At 38.0% G+C, this 20763-nt stretch overlaps 1 protein-coding gene across 3 annotated transcripts in view; it reads right to left on the bottom strand.

Moving 5' to 3' along the window:
* Nucleotides 1–20763, bottom strand: part of LOC103811202 (kelch-like protein 13) — a 72624-nt gene that overhangs the window by 25481 nt on the left and 26380 nt on the right. Inside the window, exon 1 of one of the 3 annotated variants that reach the window (XM_009084166.1) lies at nucleotides 11175–11254. The exons of 1 other annotated variant lie outside the window; for it this stretch is intronic. In XM_009084166.1, coding sequence (XP_009082414.1) covers nucleotides 11175–11254 — 80 coding nt within the window. Of the gene's footprint in view, nucleotides 1–10579; nucleotides 10710–11174; nucleotides 11255–20763 lie in introns of those variants that run through there. One more of the 3 variants, XM_009084158.1, reaches the window with a different exon arrangement.

Here is a 20763-nt window from a genome sequence, read left to right as displayed (position 1 = left end):
AGAGCACTCCCAGAGCAACCAGAAATTATGCCTTTGTCATTGGCTTTGTACCAGCTTCAGCATTTATCTTCACACAACAAGAGGAACCCGTCTTTGTAAGACAGAGCGGAACTGCAACAGCTCTTACGCCATGTGTTGATAGGAGCAAACCCCAAGCACTGTATCATATACAATGAGAGCAGTTTAAAACTACTCTGCAAAAAGATTTTAAAGTATTCAGAATATATCTTCTGCTGGGAGGGCTGTAAAGTTAAGATACAGAAATAACTCTGCCATTCACACCCAGAACAGATGAGAAAAGTGCTTAATGTCCAACCAAATTCCCAACAAAAACACACTAGGTCCATCTGTCTTGTTTGGACACTCACCAAAGGCATTATTTACATTCATTAACGTAGGTCTGCTAAGCACTATAATTAACTCAATAATAATGAATGTAAACATATTGATTTTTTTACTTTATTGTAAGTACAGTATATCACAATTAAGCATACCACACCAAAGAGGAAAGTTAATTCACTTTCTAATTAATTCTATTGCTCTGATCAATAGAAATCATTAAACAAGAAGTGCAGCAGCACCGTTTTTAACCAGGGTTTTAAAAAGTTGGGAAAAAACCAACTTAGAAAAAGTTAAAGCTACAATAACCAGCTGTTCTAAAGGTGGATATTAACACCACCTTAAATGCACACACTTGGTCTGGAGGCGGTTGAACATTTTAGTGGCAAAAACAAGGGAGTGTTGGAAGTTGAATGTGAAACGAATATTAACACTGCCATAGGAAGGCAGATGAGCTGCCTGACTTTCTGGAACGTCTGGGAAGCAGTGGCATGCAGTTCAGAGAAAGGCACCAGAGGTTAATTAGTTGCTATCACAAAGTAAGTCGAATCAGAATTTTCTTTCTAACCTTCTGTTGATTCTTTGAAGTACAGCACAGTTCTTTTCCTAGCTGCTGTAACCAAACGTGCCTCTTTCATGACTTAAGTTAATCCTCCAAGTACTTCCAACTGGTATTTTTGTAGCAATTAAATAAGGAGTGTGTATTAAACAGATATTAATATGCTTTAACTTTTCAGCAAATACTGACAAGTATTTTGTAACTGGCAGGAGTTACAACATGATTCACTGAGGCAAATTGCTTTCCAAAGCACTTAGCCAATATTAACCTATCAAAACAGTACAGAGACATCCAGGTGACCCACGATAAGCAAAGATCTGTGGAAACTGTGACAAATTTTATCGTCAACTAGAAGCTTCCATTTATACAGTTGCCGTTTTGTACAGAGCTCAGCGGCATAGATTAAATAAAACAATATTCTGTTATGATGTTTCCTACAGAAGTAGCTGAGCTCACTCTGATGCAACAGAAACAAGGCAACTAAGAATATTGTTAAGGATTTGCTCATTTACATCAGTAAACCATTCATCTGTCAGACCACTGTGCAGAGTCTTTGAAAACAAAGTAAGGAGATCAGCCTACAGCCACAGATATTTTAGAGTGCATGTTCTCTGATTTATTTAAAACCCACAGTCTTTACATAACTCAGTAAAAGCTTGCCAAAGCCACACTGGCCAGACAGTGGATTCTTAATTTGGTGAGGCTCAATAGCTCGTTTTTGAAAGGACTATAACCTTATTTTCTCTGTCAAATTACTGTTCAATGAACCATGACCACAAGTGTTCTGGTCCCTGGTAAATGGCTTCTTCAGCAATCACCCCTGGCATGTGCCAGGACTGTGGCATTTATCAGGTAACAAAGAACAAGACTTCAATTTTGTATTAAGATATTCTTATTATAAGCCAAATCTTCACTGTTTTATGACCTATCCAAAAAAATCTGGTACATTACAGAGTTATCCTATACATGCAGCTATGCATGTAATTAGCTAATGAACCTGTTAATGAAAAGGCCAGTAAAATACAACAAAACTTCTGTTTACTATTAAGTATAGAGTAATTTTTTACTTTGTATGCGTATTGTGCCAAAAAGTATTTTAGCAAGCTTAGGCTGCCAAAAAATAAGTACTGACTATATTACTGTCTTCCCATTATGAATAGATGTTCCAACTTCGTGAGTAATGACTTTCGCCATTCCTCAACAAATTACATGGACACCTTGGAGCTCAATAAGCACAACTGATATGGCAGAAAATATCATAATACTTCTATCAAGAAATTCAAATATTAATATAATGCAGATCAACAAATCACACAGTCCTGGTGTTCCACATTTCTTCCATTCCACATCTTCCCCACACACCATTTCAAGAAATCCTTTATTCAGGCCAAGAAGTTACTTTTACACTTAGCCTCCCCTAAAGTAGCATCTTTTTATTACTATTTTTAAACTTAATTCTTTTATGGTATCAGCAACCCAGTAAAACTAACCAGTTTAATCATTTCTTAATGGTTTCTTATTACAAAAATCCAGCAAAAGCTTCTACAGGAAATGCCAGTTTACATTTTAATACAGTTACACGACTTCAGCTAGACAAGAAAACAAAGAGAAAAGGTCATTTTTGTTCCAATAGGTTTGCAGAGCAAGTTAGCTCCTCTCGACAGACCAACCAGTACATACAACCTTCAGTTCTTGCTTTGGGGGCACACAGGTACTGACACAGCTGCTGCTCAAGATCCCAATGCAGGATGAACACAAAGACAGCACTGGAAGGCAGGACCTAAATCGCTTTGCAGGGCTCACCTTTGTGACACACAGAGTGCATTACAAGTAGGAATCTTGCCTTTTTTTCCTCTATTGTTATGACCAGTTGTCTCATGCTATCAGCATCAGATGTCACTGCTTTTACTCTTAAAGACCGTATCTGTAGTAGATGAACTAGAGGCTGCTAATGTCATTAAAAACACTTTGTATTTACCAAGTTACTGAATTTCTTAAAAATGCCATTTAATGCTGTTCACTTGAAAAGAGCCACCACAACCAGAAGTTTATAAACCTTGTACCTCAAGGGAATTAATATTGCACTTAACTACTGTGAATGCAATTTTCTAAAACAGCTACAGCAGCTAGTGCAGAATTCTGCTCACCTTGGGCAATGCTCTGATGTTTATATTTCAATATTTCACTTTTTACACCTGACCTTGTTTATAGATTAAAAGGGCAGCAGTAACAGCAGAACATTTAAACATTTGTTTAGTAATTCCATACTGGGCTCTTCTAAATCTCCACTGCAGGAGACAGGCATGAAGTAAAGATTACGGTATCTTAAATTATAAAGCAAAGAGATGTTCCATTTTCCGCCCTTCCTCTAAACTAAGGGTGTTCTGTAAAGGAGAACAGAAAACCAGGCTCTAGAGAGTAGAGCAAAGCAATGAGAAATGACTTTTTACTTTTACAAGGCTCTGGACAAGAGTAGCAGGACTTCCAAACCCCCCAAAAATCAGCAGAGAAGGACAAAGATCATTTCCAAACACACACTGACGGGCAGAGAGCAGAGGCAGGTAGTGCACCAACTTTAATGCTGAGATGATCATTGCAGTCACCAGTTGAAGAAGGTGCCCAAAAGGGAAATTCAGTACAGAAGTGACATAGCCTGAGCAGCTCCACACGCATGATCACCAAAGGCAGCAAGGCCACAAGGGGAACAACAAACACGACCTAAGTTGAAGGACAGGGACACTGAACCGTGTTCAACCCAAGTCAGGGTCCAGGTAACCTACTTAAGATATTCTAGCAGCAAAGTTTTGGAGACTAGTACTTAAAAGTCAAGCCTTAACCTTTCTTTTTAATACAGTCAAGTCTCTCTGGACCTGAACACACAATCACCATACTGAGCACAAGTTTCTGCCCAAGCATGCAAGACCACAATGTCAGCAAAAATGATGACAGCTACTAGAAACACTAGGTGATTGAAGACACGATCAGTGTTCCCAGCACCAATGGATCTGCATGGAAAGTAGGACAACACAGCAATTAAGATATTCCCAGCATCACTTGAACTTTTTTGTATCAGTTCTTAGTCAGGCCACGCTGTGACCAAAGCCAGCACAAAATTAGCCCTCACAAAGCAGAAGAGGACTGGGCAACATCAACTGTTTTGGTGTGATTTCCCAAGGATACACACACAGAAAATATTATCTTCAAAATTCCTCTCTTAAACAACTAAACGATCACAGGTCTCAAGCTGTTTGCAGCATAATTACAGCCCGCTGGTTAATTCAAATTTGTTTTCCACAGAAACAAAGCAATATTTGGCTCAGTCAGTGCTATAAAGCTTTTGTTCCTAACAGCATTTAGTCTCTCTGGGAGCCTTAGTATCACATCCACATTTATCTATTTGAGAAAGGGTTTACATTCATTGAGTCATTTGTAGCTTAAATTTGCAGACTCAGATTGTTTAATGATGCTAAATTCGAAATGGTTCTCTAATGACTTTTTGCCAAAGTTGGTGTTAGTCTATTGATTCCTACTATTAGAAACAGCAAAAGCAAAGCAAACACACATGCTTTGCAGCTTTTCCACAGAAACAGAACCACTTTACTCCCTTAATGCTGAGAAAGGTAAAACAAGTCAGACGTTTCACACTTAGGCTGGACTAATCCTGCACCTATTTTCTGCCCTTCGTATTTGGTCTTAAGTGTTCAAAAGCTAAATCATCATTTTAGCTAGGCAGCTTAATATTTCCTGTGCATCACAAAATGCTTAAGAAAACCACTCTGCATGCACCAGCCAATTATAGTTCTACATGATGTGTCCTTAGTTTTCATACACAGAAATTGATAAGTTTGCAGAATGGTTCCTTACAGGAAAAACCCTATGTATGTCTAATGTGGCACCTGCACATTTGAGATTTGGTCATAGGATATACATCCCACTGTATTCCTGTAACATATTTAGGAAAAACTCCTTTCCAGAGTGTTAGGAGTGGGTTTTTTTCCCCTACATACTGTATAGAATAATTCCAATACCTTAAAAGTCAGAAAAAAAAAGTAAATAAGATTCTGACATGAGGGTTTGGGTTCTGCTCTATCATTCCTCTTGCTCTGGCACTTTTGACACTTATTTTAGCATTCCTTTATTACAATCTCCTGGGGAGAATGTGGACTATGTTTTCTCCCCTACATGATGAAGTATTTAGATCTAGGCATGTCAGGTAAGAGCTGTGGGTGATTTGTTTGTCCCATGAAAAAAACATTTTTCCAATTTAGACATTGCAACAATCTCAGCCACTGCTGGACAAAATATTACAGCAATAATATAGATGTGCACTTCCACTTTAGTGTTACAGCTACACATTACTGCACTACAATTCCCACTATTACCATTTAGAAGAAGTGACTATTATTTTAAAACTCAAATATTCACCAAGTACTTTATGAAAATCCATAGGTATCCCCATCTAAACATCAACAGAAAATACCTCTTGGCACTAGGAAAGTCAGTGAGTAGAAAGTGATTAAACAAGATTTTTCCACAAGGAACCAACGGCAAAAATGACAAACTGTCAGAACTGACATTCTGGCAGAACAGGCTGAGCAACATATTCTAGATAATTCAATAAAGATGCTTTAGTATGTCACAACCTAATATCAGTATTGCAGCATCATGCAATATAACAAGTATATAATTATGAGGACCTGTAAACCACAACATCACCTATAAAGGTCTCCCCAGAAAAACACCAGCCTGGGGAAACTTTATGACAAACAGGTTGGAGTTTTTTCCTCATTTTCACTAGTTTATTATTGCAATAAAACTTCACATTTCAAACTTAGAATAACCTATTTAAATACCTATTATATAAAAACCAAACCAAAGATCAACAAGCACAAATGAAAACCCTACACACAACATTTCTGGCATTAAAAGCAGTCTTCTAATTAGAACATACAAGTCCCTGCAACTCCCCACTCATCCAGTTGATCTGTTTGCATGTATTGTCAGATTAGTTTAAAAAATACTTGAGGTGACCTGCACACATTCATTGACTTTCAACATGTTGAAATTGGAAATATCTAGGAAGCAATGTCTTAAAAATGGAAATGTTGCCAGAGACAACATTTGCCAGGTGAGTGTGTTTTCATGTGAACACCATGTAGTCTGTCAAATGCTCAGGAGTCCAACAAAAGGGTTCATTTGCTAAAAATGCCAGTGAAGGCAGCACACTCACAAAGTGGTCTCACAAGAGAAATAACACAGTTGGTCTGATGAATGATGCATACACACCTTTTCCCATTTAAGTATATATCACTGTGTAGCATTAATTCAAAGAGTTCACTGCAGAGCAAATCAGATATTTGAAAGAAGACACAAAAACATTAACCTATACAACCACTATAAGCAGCTAAAACTAATGCTGCTTACTCCAGAGTATTAAGAATTTATTCTACTTTTCTGCACAGTAACTGATTTCCATTACTGCAAAGCATTTCCTATCAGACAAATTTCACAGCCACATGACTCAGGACAGACAGGCTGTGTTGCAAACCCTTTGATAGCAATATATTTGGAATACCACACTTGTTTATTTCTCCTAACATTAGCCAGTTATTTACAATAACACATACAAAAGATAGTTGCCATTTAAAATATCAACACACAAGTCCATGTAAAAGGATACAAGGCACTAAGATTACAAACAGATGGTTCTGAATTATGTACTTTTAAATTTATTTTTAAAAATGGCATGTAGGTGACTAAAACCACTTAACATTTAACTTTTTCGGAAAACAGCTAAGAATAATCTCACGTGACACAGCCTTAGAGAACAATCCTCTGTAACAGTATTTTTGCAAATAGTATTTTTGCATTATTGAATCCTTTGTAGATGTCCATCACAATACTTCAATGTCCTGAATTTTCAGAAATGTTTCTTCAGTTTGTATTAATGGAAAATGTGCATAAATTTCAAAAACAATATGACATTCGTAGTGTGAATAAGAAAGAATTCTGCTCTTCATTCTTAATGTATGAGATGATGTGACCCATGAACAATAATTGGGATTCATGGTCCTTTACACCTCAAAGCAATATATAAGCATATATATATCTTGCTTTGAGGTGTATATATAATACACCTCAAATATGTATTATAATATATATGTTATATGCAACCACATTCGAAACCATTCTGCACGCTCTCTGTAGTAGTGATTTAATTCTTAGCCTCTGCTTATGTCAGTCACTGGGTTTTTGGTTTTTAACACCTGGCAGTCATGTTAAACGACAGCTATGATGCCACAGAATACAACTTTTTCAACTTTATTCACTTTGCCTTTCCTCTGATTCACTTGCTGAAACTGCCCACACAATATATTAAGTCACCTAGGTCTCTCCCTACATAGTCAACACAACCACAAATATGAATATGATTTGACTAGTGGTGCATAAACTTGCTGTAACAGCTTTCACACTGTTTGGTGAAAGGAATCTATATTCTAAATCCCAGCAACAGAAGTGCCATGAAAGAAAATGCAAAGCAGCTTGACAAAAGCATGTGCATGCACCCATAGCTTCACATTCCTAGCTCATGCACTGAGCCAGCTGCTCTACACCTACATATACTGACACATGCCAGCACTCCAGTTTTAATAGTACCTCATTTTCCCTATGCAATATCACTGCATCTCTCCAGCTTGGGGGAGCATTCAAGCTACTCTGGAAGAGTTCCACCAGAAGACAGGGAATGTCTGCATTCTCCATCAGAGGGACCCTTCATCCTTCATATAACATGATGGGTTAACTCTTGCAGTCAGGATGCTCTGAAAATATCCCTAATAAATAACTGATGGTAAGCAATGCCACCAGCCAAGAGGCAGCAAGTCACTGCTGCTCCTGCCCATTGCCAGGAAAGCAGAACCAGACCCAGCTACACCAGCAGACTCCGCAGAAACAGAACCTCATACTCGCCTACAAACTCCTCAACCCCACTTCCACGGGCCCTTAATTTCGTGTGCTGCCCAGCCACAAGTTTCCCACAGCACAGAACTCTCCGACACGAGCTCTTCATACTCATTCCCCACCTCAGAAACTACCTACAAACTTTTCAAGCAGAGGCTAAGCTAAGCTGCCCCAGCAGCACATGGGCAGTGAATGTTTCACAGTGGTACTTTGTACGTAGATGCCTACTTCATCTAAGAAGCCAAACGTGCTTGTAACCACCAGTCTCAGCATTTCGATACAGGGAAACCAAGATAGAGCTCAGGTGTCAGGTACACAGACCACATAAAACATTAAGAAAATCTATGCATCCTGACCATCAGTTTAACCTCTAGATAAGTTACTTGAAAATCATGAGCAGGATGAAGCTTTTAAAGTTAAGGTCAACTTTACTAGAGAAACATGAAAAAATGGAATTTAATCTTAAATACAATTTAAAAAAAAAAGAAAATCACTTTTAAGACCTCCCCACTTTACATTCCAAACTGCATTAAAAACCCTCTAAGACTGAGATGTCAAGTATTGAAGGGATTAAAAGCTCAATCGTACCTTTTTATAGCCTAGATCCAAAATATCAAGTACAGAAGTGTTCATCTGTGAATTCTAGGGTTTTATGGTCATTTATTTTACATCAATACAGGTTCTGTTTCACACGTCACTTATTCCTCGATCTTTTACTCAAAATATAAGCCTTTTGACAGAGTGCAGAGTACTACTTATGACACAAAACTTATAAATATGAATGTGAGAAACAACACATAAAACAGTAGGAAATTTACTGTAACCTCTGCAATGAAGGTAATTAATTAATTCCATCACCTATTTTACTGGTCACCCTAAATTACAAGAGCTTTTTTAATCAGTTGATATATATTGCCTAATCAAATAGGTGCCATTTTGTAATGTTTCTCATTCTTTCTAATAAAGTATATAAATAATTTCAGCGTTAGATTTAAGAGTCCTGCTAATAATGTCAGGTCTGTGTGCCAGTAAAGAAATGTCTTCATAAACATTGAGATACATTGACTCATTATAAAGAGATGATTAAGGCTGCTGATCACATATTCCTCATGCTCCAGATAAGCTCAGCATCATATAGTTAAGTATGATGGCTAAACCTGTTCATACTTTGAACACACCGAGACAATCAGCTACATGATCCCCATCACAAAAGCCACAGCATACACAGAGCTAAGATTAGCAATTTAAAGGAGACGCACAAAAGAAATGCTCAGTTCCAGCAGCAGATAGATCAGACGAGGCTATTTCTGATTTTTCTTGCATTTAAAAGTACTAGTTCAAAAAACAAAAGCGTAACATACAACACTAAAGGCACTGTCTCCCTGAAACAGGTTCAAATGCTTCACAACTCTTACCATCATGATACTTTCTTGGTACTTAAGTCATATTTTTTAACAACTCAGAATAGATAGTAATTTATTGGAAATAGTTTATCATCTCGTAAGCTTAAGCATATTTGATGCTTCCAGTGAAGACGCTGAAGCACTTCCATGACAATTAACCTGAAACTGGAGCGTGCACAGCACAGGTTCTGTACAGCCAGGTTAGCTTCCTAAGCCTCAGCCTTTCTGACCGAGAACAATAGTGACCATGCACACAGCACTGGGCTGTCTCAGCCCCACTGTTATCAATGCAATTCCCAGCAACAACAAAAAAGATATCTGGAGGACCTGTGTACCTATTTCTTACAGCAAGTCCCTAAAACAGCTGAAGCAAAAAGCCTATCTGCAACAGCACTAATACTGTAGGTATCAGGCTGGAATACCACAGGAAAGTACTAGCCTTTACAGGAATTTCCAGATAGGAAAGTCATCTACACTGCTACTTGTGCATTTTACAGCAACTCTTCCTCATTTTGAAAGAGCTGCTTCCTTAAATAAAGGCAGAAGCAATCCAGTACCCTGTGCTTACTAGTTTTGTTTCACAGAAGGAAAAAAAAAAAGCCACCTGTATATGCTAACACAGAACTCGCAGCAACAAAAGGTGAACAAAAGCTGCATCAAGATTTGGCAAGACAAAGGCATATTGTCTCCATGTGTGTTAAAATCCTCCTTTATGTGAAGCTACTTTACATGGACAACCTGTATAACTATATATAGGTATTCATAGATTAATGATTTATATTTGTGTTTTAAGCTTTCATTGTAACTTTTTACAGAGACATTCAATTTGTATAATGGCTAAGACTTTAAAGAATAAAACAAGACCAAAGCAGGATGATTTCTTCTATACAAGAACTCACACAAACAAAAGTGCAGTACAATACAGCAGGTGATTCCAAGCTCAATTTCCAAGTATAATAATCATGAGGAGGAAATGTTAGCATATACACCACAAAGCAAGCCTGCCAGCCTCAAAGCTTAACTTGTCAGTTCAAGATCAGCTCTACAAATTAACAACAACACAAACTTTTCAAATGAACATACACGATATTATTACGAATATGGCTTAATCTGCACAATTCCTCTATGTTTCAACAGAAAGGGAAAGACTCGACACAACATCCATCATGAAACATCCAGGATAAAATCAGGGGGGTCTACATAGCAAACAAGATAAAATTCCGAGTGCCAATGTCATTTAATATATAACAGGGTATTTTGCCACAGGGTAGTCTCACAAAAGCAATCCCACCTTATTATCCTCATTTCTCTCACTTACATGTATGCTGGAGAAAGTGGCGATGACCTGGATGTTTTAAGCACAGGAACTGGGAATTTCCAGATAGCAGGAGAGCTCGTTTTCCATTTCAATGGCATGTTGTCACCACGGTACTACAATAACAGTAAACAGCGTTTCCATAACAGACTACCAACTAGGACTTCCATTCCACACACTACTGACACAGCAGTGGCTGCTGCTAAGAACAAGGAAATGATTCTGCCAATGCCCTTAAACCGATGCTTCCTATCTGTAAAACAGGGCTGCAAGGCATCTCCTTTTAAATCCTGCTGTCCCCTAAAGCAAGATGATGATTCTATCCTTCTAACTCAACAATAGTGCCACCTCGTTAGGGAAGCACTGACTGCAGTATATGTTTAAAAAAAAAAAAAAGAAAGACTGCACTGTGCACACCAGCACAATGCAGCTTTATTTAATAAAAGCAGCTAATTTTTAAAGAACTGTTTCTGATGCTATTGTTCTACCTTAACAGGGACACTGCAGCACTGTACTATATTCTCTTCCTATTAACCTCATTTCTGACCAATGGAAGCAGAAAAAAAAATGGGTTTCATATGAAAATGAAACAACATACCTACTCAGAATACACTTGTCATCCTCTGAACATTCTTCTTTTGAGCTGCAACAATACAAATGGGATATAAATCTCAGCATAGCCTTAGGCCACGGCTAATAGAGATCAGTGACTAAATTCAGCAGCCTGTTTTCCTCCTGTGCAAGCTCTGACCAAACAATACAAGAATGCCATTATGAAAAAAGCCCATTGCAAAAATCAGTCCTTCTAATCCATAGCTAGGAAGACAAAATAAAGCACAAATCGCTGCAGGTTTCTGCATGCTCTTCTAATAGCTTCTTGTTCAGGATGCTCTCATTTTCCTATTCTCATTTCCAAGGAGGATGAGCAAAATCTCATGCATTTTACAACATGCTATGGGAACACAAATATCACTCTGTCTTCTGCAGTAGAGAAGCAGAGACTAGCAGGCTGTTAATAGCAGTCTTTGTAGGAACGCTATCAACAATCTAATTCTCAACGCCCCCCCCAGCAGCTCACAAATTGCCTGAAGAACTGACGAAGCAGATGGTCACGCAGGTTTCCATCAGGGACCACTCTGCAACTCAGTGCTCTGCTTGGTGACCTCCCAGGGCTGATGACAGTGGGGAGCATAGAAGGCAAACTATTAAAAAGGGAATGGAGAATTTAATAGCATATTATGCATAAGCAGAGCAGGTTTCTAGGGAAAAGAAGGCAGAGCTTCAGCTATATTGATTACCTTACAGGAGAAGAATAAATCACTTCTAATGCATTGCCACAGTAAACCAAATCAACACTAAGATGTTTAATCTACAGATTCAGGATCGTCTTTGTACAGCATGACAATTTTTCTGTTCACAAGGACAGCTTAATCCTGCCACTAAAAAGCCAACACCCTGTCACACTACTCAGCAATGAAGAACAAAACCAGGAGCAGATTTTCTATAAATAGCATTTAATAACACTCTGATAGGTTTTTCATAACAGTGAAACCTACAGTGTTAAGTTGAATTTTGGGATGAAATCACCAGGGAATAATTGCTGCTCCTTATCACCATTACTGAAAACGTTTACCCAAGATAGTGTTGGGCATTTGAAGCTGTTACCATAACCATAGGCAAAGAACTAAAATATCCCAGGATGACCAGAGCTCAGGACTCATTCAGAACCAGATGCACCTCTGAAACAACTGAGGAGCTCTCTCCCACTTCTTTGAAGCTCTAAGTCACACCTGAGCAGCACTAACTTTGGCAACAAATTTCACAGGAACTGCTACTGGGATGCTGAACAGACATCACTGTGTGGGACAACAGTGTTTATATGCTATAACTATTAACAAACACTAGTCTTGCAGAGAATGAGTGTGTTGTTTTCGCATCAAAAAAGTCAAACTTTTAGCAAAAGAATTCATGCATTTACATGCCAACAGGCATGCTTGGCTGCACACATGGTAAATGCTGTGTGAATCTCATACGCACTCAGCTGAAGGCCTAGAAGTTAAGTTGCAAGATCTTAGACAGCAGCTCTTATGAGGGAAAAAAAATTAACACAAATCAGTATTTTGAATTCATACACTCAACTCTGCTTTTGCATTCACCATCATAAAGAAATAAAATATGCAAAATAGAATAAGCAAATGCTGTTACTCCCTTCCTCACACTGAGGGCAGCCAGTGCAAACAACTAGTATCTGTTTGTAAAGTCTCCATTTCCCTGCTCTGCCAGCCCCAGGCAGATGATCACACATTTTACTTATTAACAGCAGCATTACCAATATAAAAGAATGAAGCTAAAGACAATCAATGGGCCACTTTGGAAAAAGTAACTCTTGAAATACTGTTTTAACCAGTAAAACAAAAGCCAACTCAAGCCACAAAGTCATTCCAAAGCACTGACTGGCATTTAAGTCAATCAGTGCATGTCCAGAAATCAGAGTTACTTCTCACTTTTGACCCCAGCAAGATCATTCACCCTACAGGACAACATGAGTCCTCAAAGACCTGTTCTCCTCTGGATGCTTCTAGTCCCATTTATTTTTTCAATTAATCTACAAGCAATCCGAATAAAACCCTTACAGCAAAGCCAGTAACAGCCAACATTTTAGTGACAGCACATGAATCCCAAACACCACCCAGGCAAACCTCCTCCCGATGACCAGCACACACCACAAACAGCCCATGTACAAAATGCAGCACTGAAGAAAGCAGCAGTGCCAGGTACTCTAAAAATAGGCAAATACTTGTCACTTGCTAAAGAACCACCATGTGAGAAATGAATCACCTATCTGCACATAAGGAGGAAAATCATAAATCAAATCCCATTTTCTTCCTGACAGTCACAGATCGGTTGCATATTCACAGGGAAAATACTATTAAAGTGAATTTTACGCTTCACATAAACTATTCCTAAGACAACAGAAAATCACAGCATATTATTCTGATATTTTAATTAAGACTTCAAAATAACAGGTAGTTACACATTGAAAAATATGGGAAAAGTAATCTGATCTCCTGGAGTGCATTGCACCCACTGAATATACATTTTCTGTTCTCTTATTACATTGCTTTGCACTCAGCCCCAAATTAACTGGTTCTGAGGGCCAAAAGCAGCATTACAGCTCTGTGCAGAATCCTACTTGCCAAGAACACAGCTATTCCCTGACAAGTGCTCTGAAAGCACACCGAATTGTCACACCAAACTGGAGATCTGCTTGAAGTTTAAAATTCTTAAATGCTGAAGTCCCATGATAACTGCACCAATTAAACAGCATCTTGTGACCATTCCAGGGGTTGTCTCTGTAGTTTTCTCAAAACCAAGTTCATGTTCAAAATTAAAAGCATTGATCATTTACAACTTGATTAAAGTTAGATCCTGCTTATCATCCCAGTCCCTTACATATCCTTCATTCTGTGTACAAAAAATGAGAGAGTCTTTGAGTTTTAGGCAACCATTTCCATGCTTGTGTTTCCAAACAGATAGCAAAATAACTGACAAGAGTATCAAGCACTTCTGCAGAAAATTCCACCACCAAGGAAAGGAACACGTGGCAAAAGAAGCAAAAAGGTAAATAAGGCCACCAAAGGCAAGACCCCAAGTTGCCGTTTTACAGACCTGAGATGTTAAGCAAGGCCAGAAGCTACTGACTGGGGCTGGACAGCAGTGTGGCTCTGATCCCACAGTCAGAAGGGACACTGTAGAGTGCTTAGGTTAATGGAGCAAAGCATTTCTTAACCATCTTCCTCCACCCCCACACCCCAAATCCTTCTTCACTATTGACTTAGGTGCAATATTTAGCCCCAAATGAGATGAGCAGGCACGCGGCACCATACTCAGCAACCACATGACCAATCACACACACAACCACTCCTTGCCAGCACACTGAGCACAGCATCTTGCCTTCTGCAAGCTCACCCTGATCTCCAGGGCAGGAACACAGCTCAAACTGCATCCCTTGTGACTCTTCCTTTTTCTTGTGATATCCTCTTCCTTCCTTTGTGCAACTTGAATGCTAAGCTGCTACCACATTGCTTCATACCTACTGTCTGTCAATACGTGTGCCTTTGCTGCTGTTTATAAAGGCAACATTATAAAAACATTGCATTATAAACTGCATTGTAAAACAAATGTTGTCCTCTTATAGCCCACTATGTTTACATTTCTAGGGCATGTATACTTCCAGCAAAACTCTAAACTAACTCCGCATTTCCCGTAAGGCTTCCCTTTTTGATTGCTCAAGGAAGAAAAAGGCATAGGCAGAAAGATGTATCAGAGCCATAAAACAATACTGGTCTGAAAATACTTAGTCTTAGCCTTGGAATGCCACGTGAATTTTTGTAGAAAAACTAAGCAGAATAAAAGCCAACTTCTAGAGATGCTGCTGGATTTTCACCAATTTGTGCAGATTTGAGTTTAACTATTTCACCTTGGTCCTAAAACTGTTAAAAACAAAACTGAAAAAAAATATTTGCTCAGTCAGATGATTTGCTGTGGTTAAAAAATTTGCTGTCCCACTCTGACAGGCTACTTAGGTCTCTCCTTGTATTCATCTACTAAGTATCAGAGGAACCGAAAGCACTAGGTGAAAACAGGGTTACGCTTCATGGAAACTTTCTCAGGTCTTGCAAACCCTTTCTAGCGTGACCTGAAAAGTCTTCTCACTTCCAGAACCTCAGGCTTCTTTTAGCTTTACAGAAAGCAAAACAGTCAAAGCTACAGTGACAGTGTGATTTACATCTCCCATTTTCATCCAGAAATGCAGACAACAGAAAAGCCTAAATATCTGTGTCACAAACACTATGTTTTCTAATATTAGACTATTTCCTACTGATAAAGTCTTGGTATAAGAAAAGATGCCAGACTCAATACAGAAAAATACCTGAAAATGGTGGTGATAAGAGCAATAAACATTTTCAAATCCTTCTTTCCCAACACCTGTGTTCTAAAAATTCATTGCTACAAAAAGATATCTTTCCATTTTAAAATGGGTATTTGTTATTATATGATAAAACCCCTTTGTGACATTAGAAGTAGCAAAGTTCACTCCCATCTGAAGGCAGAAAATCAGTTTCACACTGGGAGGAATTGCTCTGATCTTTTCCATATCTTCAAACCACCAGCCTGCTGAGCTGATGCATCCTACTACACAAGGCCATTTTGATACAGAAGAAAACACAATCCCCAAAATCCAATAAAATATTCCCAAAGCTATGGAGCTCAAATGCAATAACAATTTCAACATCAAATCATTTCAGCAGTTTAAATATGTCTGTAAAGACAGAAGTCTAGAAACTGAACAGGAGCAAATAAGGATTCACAACTTTTCAGGTTCCCTAAAATCCTGACCGTGTGAAGGTTTAATTGGCTTCCTTATTCAACTCCTTCCCCTTCACACGGATGCTTCTCATGCCTCTACCTCTGGCTTTTCTATTAAACTGCAGCTGTTCCAATTACTGGAAGAGAATAATTAAAAGATGGTGTTGACAGTACTGCCCTATATATGAGTCAGTTAATTAATACAATTTCTTTGACCATATTCTTTGAAAATATTCACACCAAAATTTATATGAAGGGAAGGCAAATCTCTGCCTGAAGAGTAATCCAAAGGAAACCACTGCAGTCAAGTTTGCAGTCCTCTCACAGGGACACAGTCACATTTGCCAAATATTGAAATATAGGGAAAAATTTAGCAATATGCACCTGGCAATGCTTTTATTGAAATGGCAACTTTTCTAGAAACATCAAAAATCTACCTTACTAGGAAACAGTATTTCAAATTTCATTAAGAAATAAGCCTTAAAATAGCTGAAGACAGTTTTGAGAATTACACATGTACTTTGACTTATTATCTGTTCTGCTGCCTCAAAGAAATTTTTTCTTTTTATAACTGGAAGAAAAAGGGCCCTCAGACACCAGATATAAGTTACAGCATCTTTTGGAAGCAATTACACTGTAGACATCAAGATGCACATGGCCTCATAGATGGAACAGAGATGCTTATAAATTGTTATTATCAAATATATTTAATTCTTTTAAATTGGGCTGACTGCTCAAAAAGCAAGGAATAATCCTAAATCATAAAGCATAAAGAAGTGAGATAAATTGGGTTTGCAGCCAAATCCTCCTGCTGTCAATATGCTGTAAGCAGTGCAGGTTCCTGTCTCTATAGCAATATGTGTAAGGCCATTTCTAAAACAGGGAAAAAAATCCCCAAATCTTTAAATATTAAGTTAAGCAGTCAGGGCATGTACCACGTGTTTAACAAGAAGTACTGCAGTTTTCCATCCACCCACTCAGCATTATTTCCTGTATAAATGAGGAAAATGCTGCAGTAACATTTTCAGACGCATCAGTCATTTCAGTGAAAATTATTTGTATGCATAAATATACACACCACATATATATGGGATTGTGTATAGTGTGTGTATAGTGCATAAATATACACACCACATATATATAGGATTGTGTATAGTGTGTGTGTATATATGTATATACATACATATATATATACACACACATATTCCTTCTCTATATATTTGACAAATTCGTATTATCTTGCATTTGACACAGCCACTTCCCCTTCTCTCCCAGACACCTCACTTATGAAACATTTAAATTCTCACATGATTTTGAGACTACCAAAATGTATGTTCTTCAATGAACTAGAGGCAGCATTTGGCCAGATGAGAAGGAATCACGTTGAGTAAGGTGTTTCTCCATCTCAACATTCTTCAAAACCCCATAACCCTGGTCTTTGCATCATTCACTAACAAGAACAAAATTTTTAAAGTCTAAGTATGAAATACTTGAAAGCATTCAGCAAACACTGTAAAACCCCCCACACCATTTCCTATCAGGTCACAATCAGCTATTTTAAAGAAACAATTTAAATAAAGTAACTTAAGGTAAACCTTAAGTCAGCTTCCCACAACTTGCAAGAAAAGGGGGACACACAAAATATGAACAAATTTAAGTGCCTGCAGTATTCACACTTTTGATATTTAGAAGGGTTAATTTATTAGATTCTGTTTCAAGTATATTTTATAACTACACAGTCTCAGAAATATTTCAAATCTATTCCTAAAGTGTGTGTTTCTGGCCATTTAAGTGGTTTTTATTTTATGCCACTTATGGATGCCCTTCATTTTCTTGCATGTATTCTTAAAGAGGGATTTCTCTAAAATTGAGGTAAGATTTCTAGCAAGAAATCACTTCCAAGAATCAAGATGCACTGTTAACTTATTTACAAGCTACAAGCTATAATATGCAAAAACCAAATAAATTCAGCTTTGCTTGGGCAAATTACTCATACATTAAAGGTATTAGGTAAAATAAGGTTCTAAAACACTTAGTAGGAGGTAAACCCAAAGTGAGTTAATGAAGGCTTCCAATTTTTGATCTAAAACCATGTACTGTGCTGACAACATACTGCTAAGAAGAAATGGTTTTGAATTAACACCAATTTATTCAGAGAACTTTGCTCATCTCCCCCAGGTGATTATATTTAATAAATCAACACAGAAACCTGAATGCACAGACACAGCAGCCAGACTGACCCTGATGAAGATAATTGTCTGAAGCAACAGTTATTTTTATTAGGTCAAACTGTGAACTACAAAGAATTTATTTCTAAACAACTTCTCCACAGCTGTTATGGTCTGTTGGCTGTGCAATTTATTTTAGTAAAGTATGCCTAAATACATTTACACATCTGACTCAAATGATGCAAATATATTAAACAATTTTGTAATTAAGCAGAGGCTAGGACTGAGCACCAGCCACTAACAACTTCAGTATTTGCTGCACCACAGACAGCAAACTGCAAGTTACATAAGCCATGTGTTGGGGAAAGTTTTTCAAAAATACTCTTAAAATGACAGTTTGTAGGCTTTTTCTGTCATTCTTCCATTTTTCAGACAGAATCTGTTAGTCATTTTGCATTCCCTAAACCTTATTGTCTTCACCCACTGGAGTTTGTGGCCCTGCACACCCACACAGTGTCCCTGTGAACAGAGCAGGCATGGGGAGGCAAGAATAGAGCACACTGAGTATTGCTCTTGTGTGCTTCTGTAACAACTTAATTTCATTAAAAGAAAAAAAAAATTATTTTTCCTGAGCGCAGGAATTCCCACTGAATTGTCACCTCTGCTGGCTGCTAACCCACAATCCACAAAATCTCCACTGTGGGCACTCTTTACCTGAAGGCCAGAGTCCCTTGGAAGGACTGACAGAAAACGAGATTGAAAAGGTTTTGAGAAAAATGCTGATGTTTCAAAGTCCAGTTTGTCAGAAATCACCATGTGCAACCTGGGAGCCAAAAACCATCAGGAATGCAGCTTCTAGGAGATGACTTGAAGCTGCTGCACCATGCTGCCCATAGGCACTGCACTGCAGCTGGCTGGAGTCCTTTAAGGAGTCACAAAAAGAGACACTTACATAGATGCAATCAATTTAATTATCTGCCATCAGCTTCTCTGAAGCAGATAGAAATTTCTATGAAACAGCAATTTGACCTTAAAGTTCAGCTTGCCTTCACACAGAGGCACATGAGAGCTTTATGAAGCAAAAAGTTATATTTCAAATTCATCACCAGTATTAATTGTTTCTCACTAGTGTTAATTTCCCACATTCAGGGTAAGGAAAAAAAAAAGTACAATTGCTTTACACTAAAAAATAAGCTTCAAGTCCACAGATCAATCCAACTAAATACCATGAGAATGGGTGGAATTAGTCCCAAAGCTGGAACAGCTGAAGAGGCCACGTGGGAAAAAGGAAGTTTTGTACTAAATCCCTACACTTAAATTTTCTTCAATTTTTTTTTATTTTTATTTTTTCCCCCCCATAAGCCAGAGGCAATCAGGAACCAACTCCTCCCATTAGACAAAGGTAGGTGCAGTCCAAAAACTCCTTCCCAAAAGACTCTGTGGGGAAACTCCCTGGTTCATTTGCTCAGGATCCTCCCTTCCTCAGCAAACCAAGCCAGTGATAACCTCCACACTACCTGTTCCCAGATGGAAACCAAAATCAGGTCTCTTGTTTTGATGCACTTCCATAGTCAACAGCAGCAGTGAGAACTGACAAAAATGGATAGTTTCACAGGTTCTTTCACTCAGGAAGAGGCCAGGAGCAAAGATGAGCACATCGTTGAAGATATGAGTCTGCAGACCAATAATGATTTACACCTCAAGGATACCTCCAACCATCCTTACAGTCCTACGTGTGTGGAACAGCTTTAACTGAATGATTTCTGCAGAGCTGGATTAATACCTCTTCAGAAAACACCTAGTCATCTTCTACGGCAAAAAGAGGTTTCCTGCAAGTTCCCACCGTTGAGTGTTTCTATACAAAGGACCCAAGGCCACAGCCTTTCACACTGAGCTGAATGGGGTGTGGGGAGGGTGAACAATCAATGAGTATGTTCAGGTCACAGAATTAGCACAATCTTAGTGGCCATTAATATTTTAAAAGAGACATGAGTCTTTCAAAATGCATACCTAGCTTACCTTTAGATTTTTCCAGAAGATAAAAAAGCATCATCTCAAGAAACTATTTCATATGAAATAGTTTTGTTTCTCTGAAATACAGCACCACTATGTTCTAATTCTAAATCACCAAATGCCAACATTCCTGTGTAATAATTAAATTATAGACAGAAAATTACAAAATCCTTTTGTTTCTAGCATCAATGAGAACATAAATTTAAAGAATACTGCACATTTCCTGGGCAAAATTTCAAAATATTTGAGTTATTTATTATGGTGGACAAACATAGAAGCTATTAATTCATTTTCAAAAGCAGATTTAAAGTGACCGTTTTAAGATATTCACTTAGCAGAGAGGAGTAACTGCAACTGCAACACTGCTATTTAGTGACAGCATAGCCACCTGGATTTAGGATCAAATGAGGACATGCTGCTTTGCCTAAAATAATGGTACATAACAAGAAAAGTCTAAGTACAAGCTGTTTTTAGAAAGGCACACAGAAGAATGATAATGTTATTTGAATTTTTAACAATATAATATTTAAATCAAATAGTTTAAAGCCTCCTGACTATAAACCTTTATTTCCTAAAGCTTCAAACACCTGACTCCTATTCAAAATTTAAGTTCAGTGCTGTCAGCAATGTCCATGG

This window comes from Acanthisitta chloris, unplaced genomic scaffold (assembly GCF_000695815.1).
Source record: "Acanthisitta chloris isolate BGI_N310 unplaced genomic scaffold, ASM69581v1 scaffold6670, whole genome shotgun sequence".
Classification (NCBI taxonomy): domain Eukaryota; kingdom Metazoa; phylum Chordata; class Aves; order Passeriformes; family Acanthisittidae; genus Acanthisitta; species Acanthisitta chloris.
This window is presented reverse-complemented; position numbering and strand designations above follow the sequence as displayed.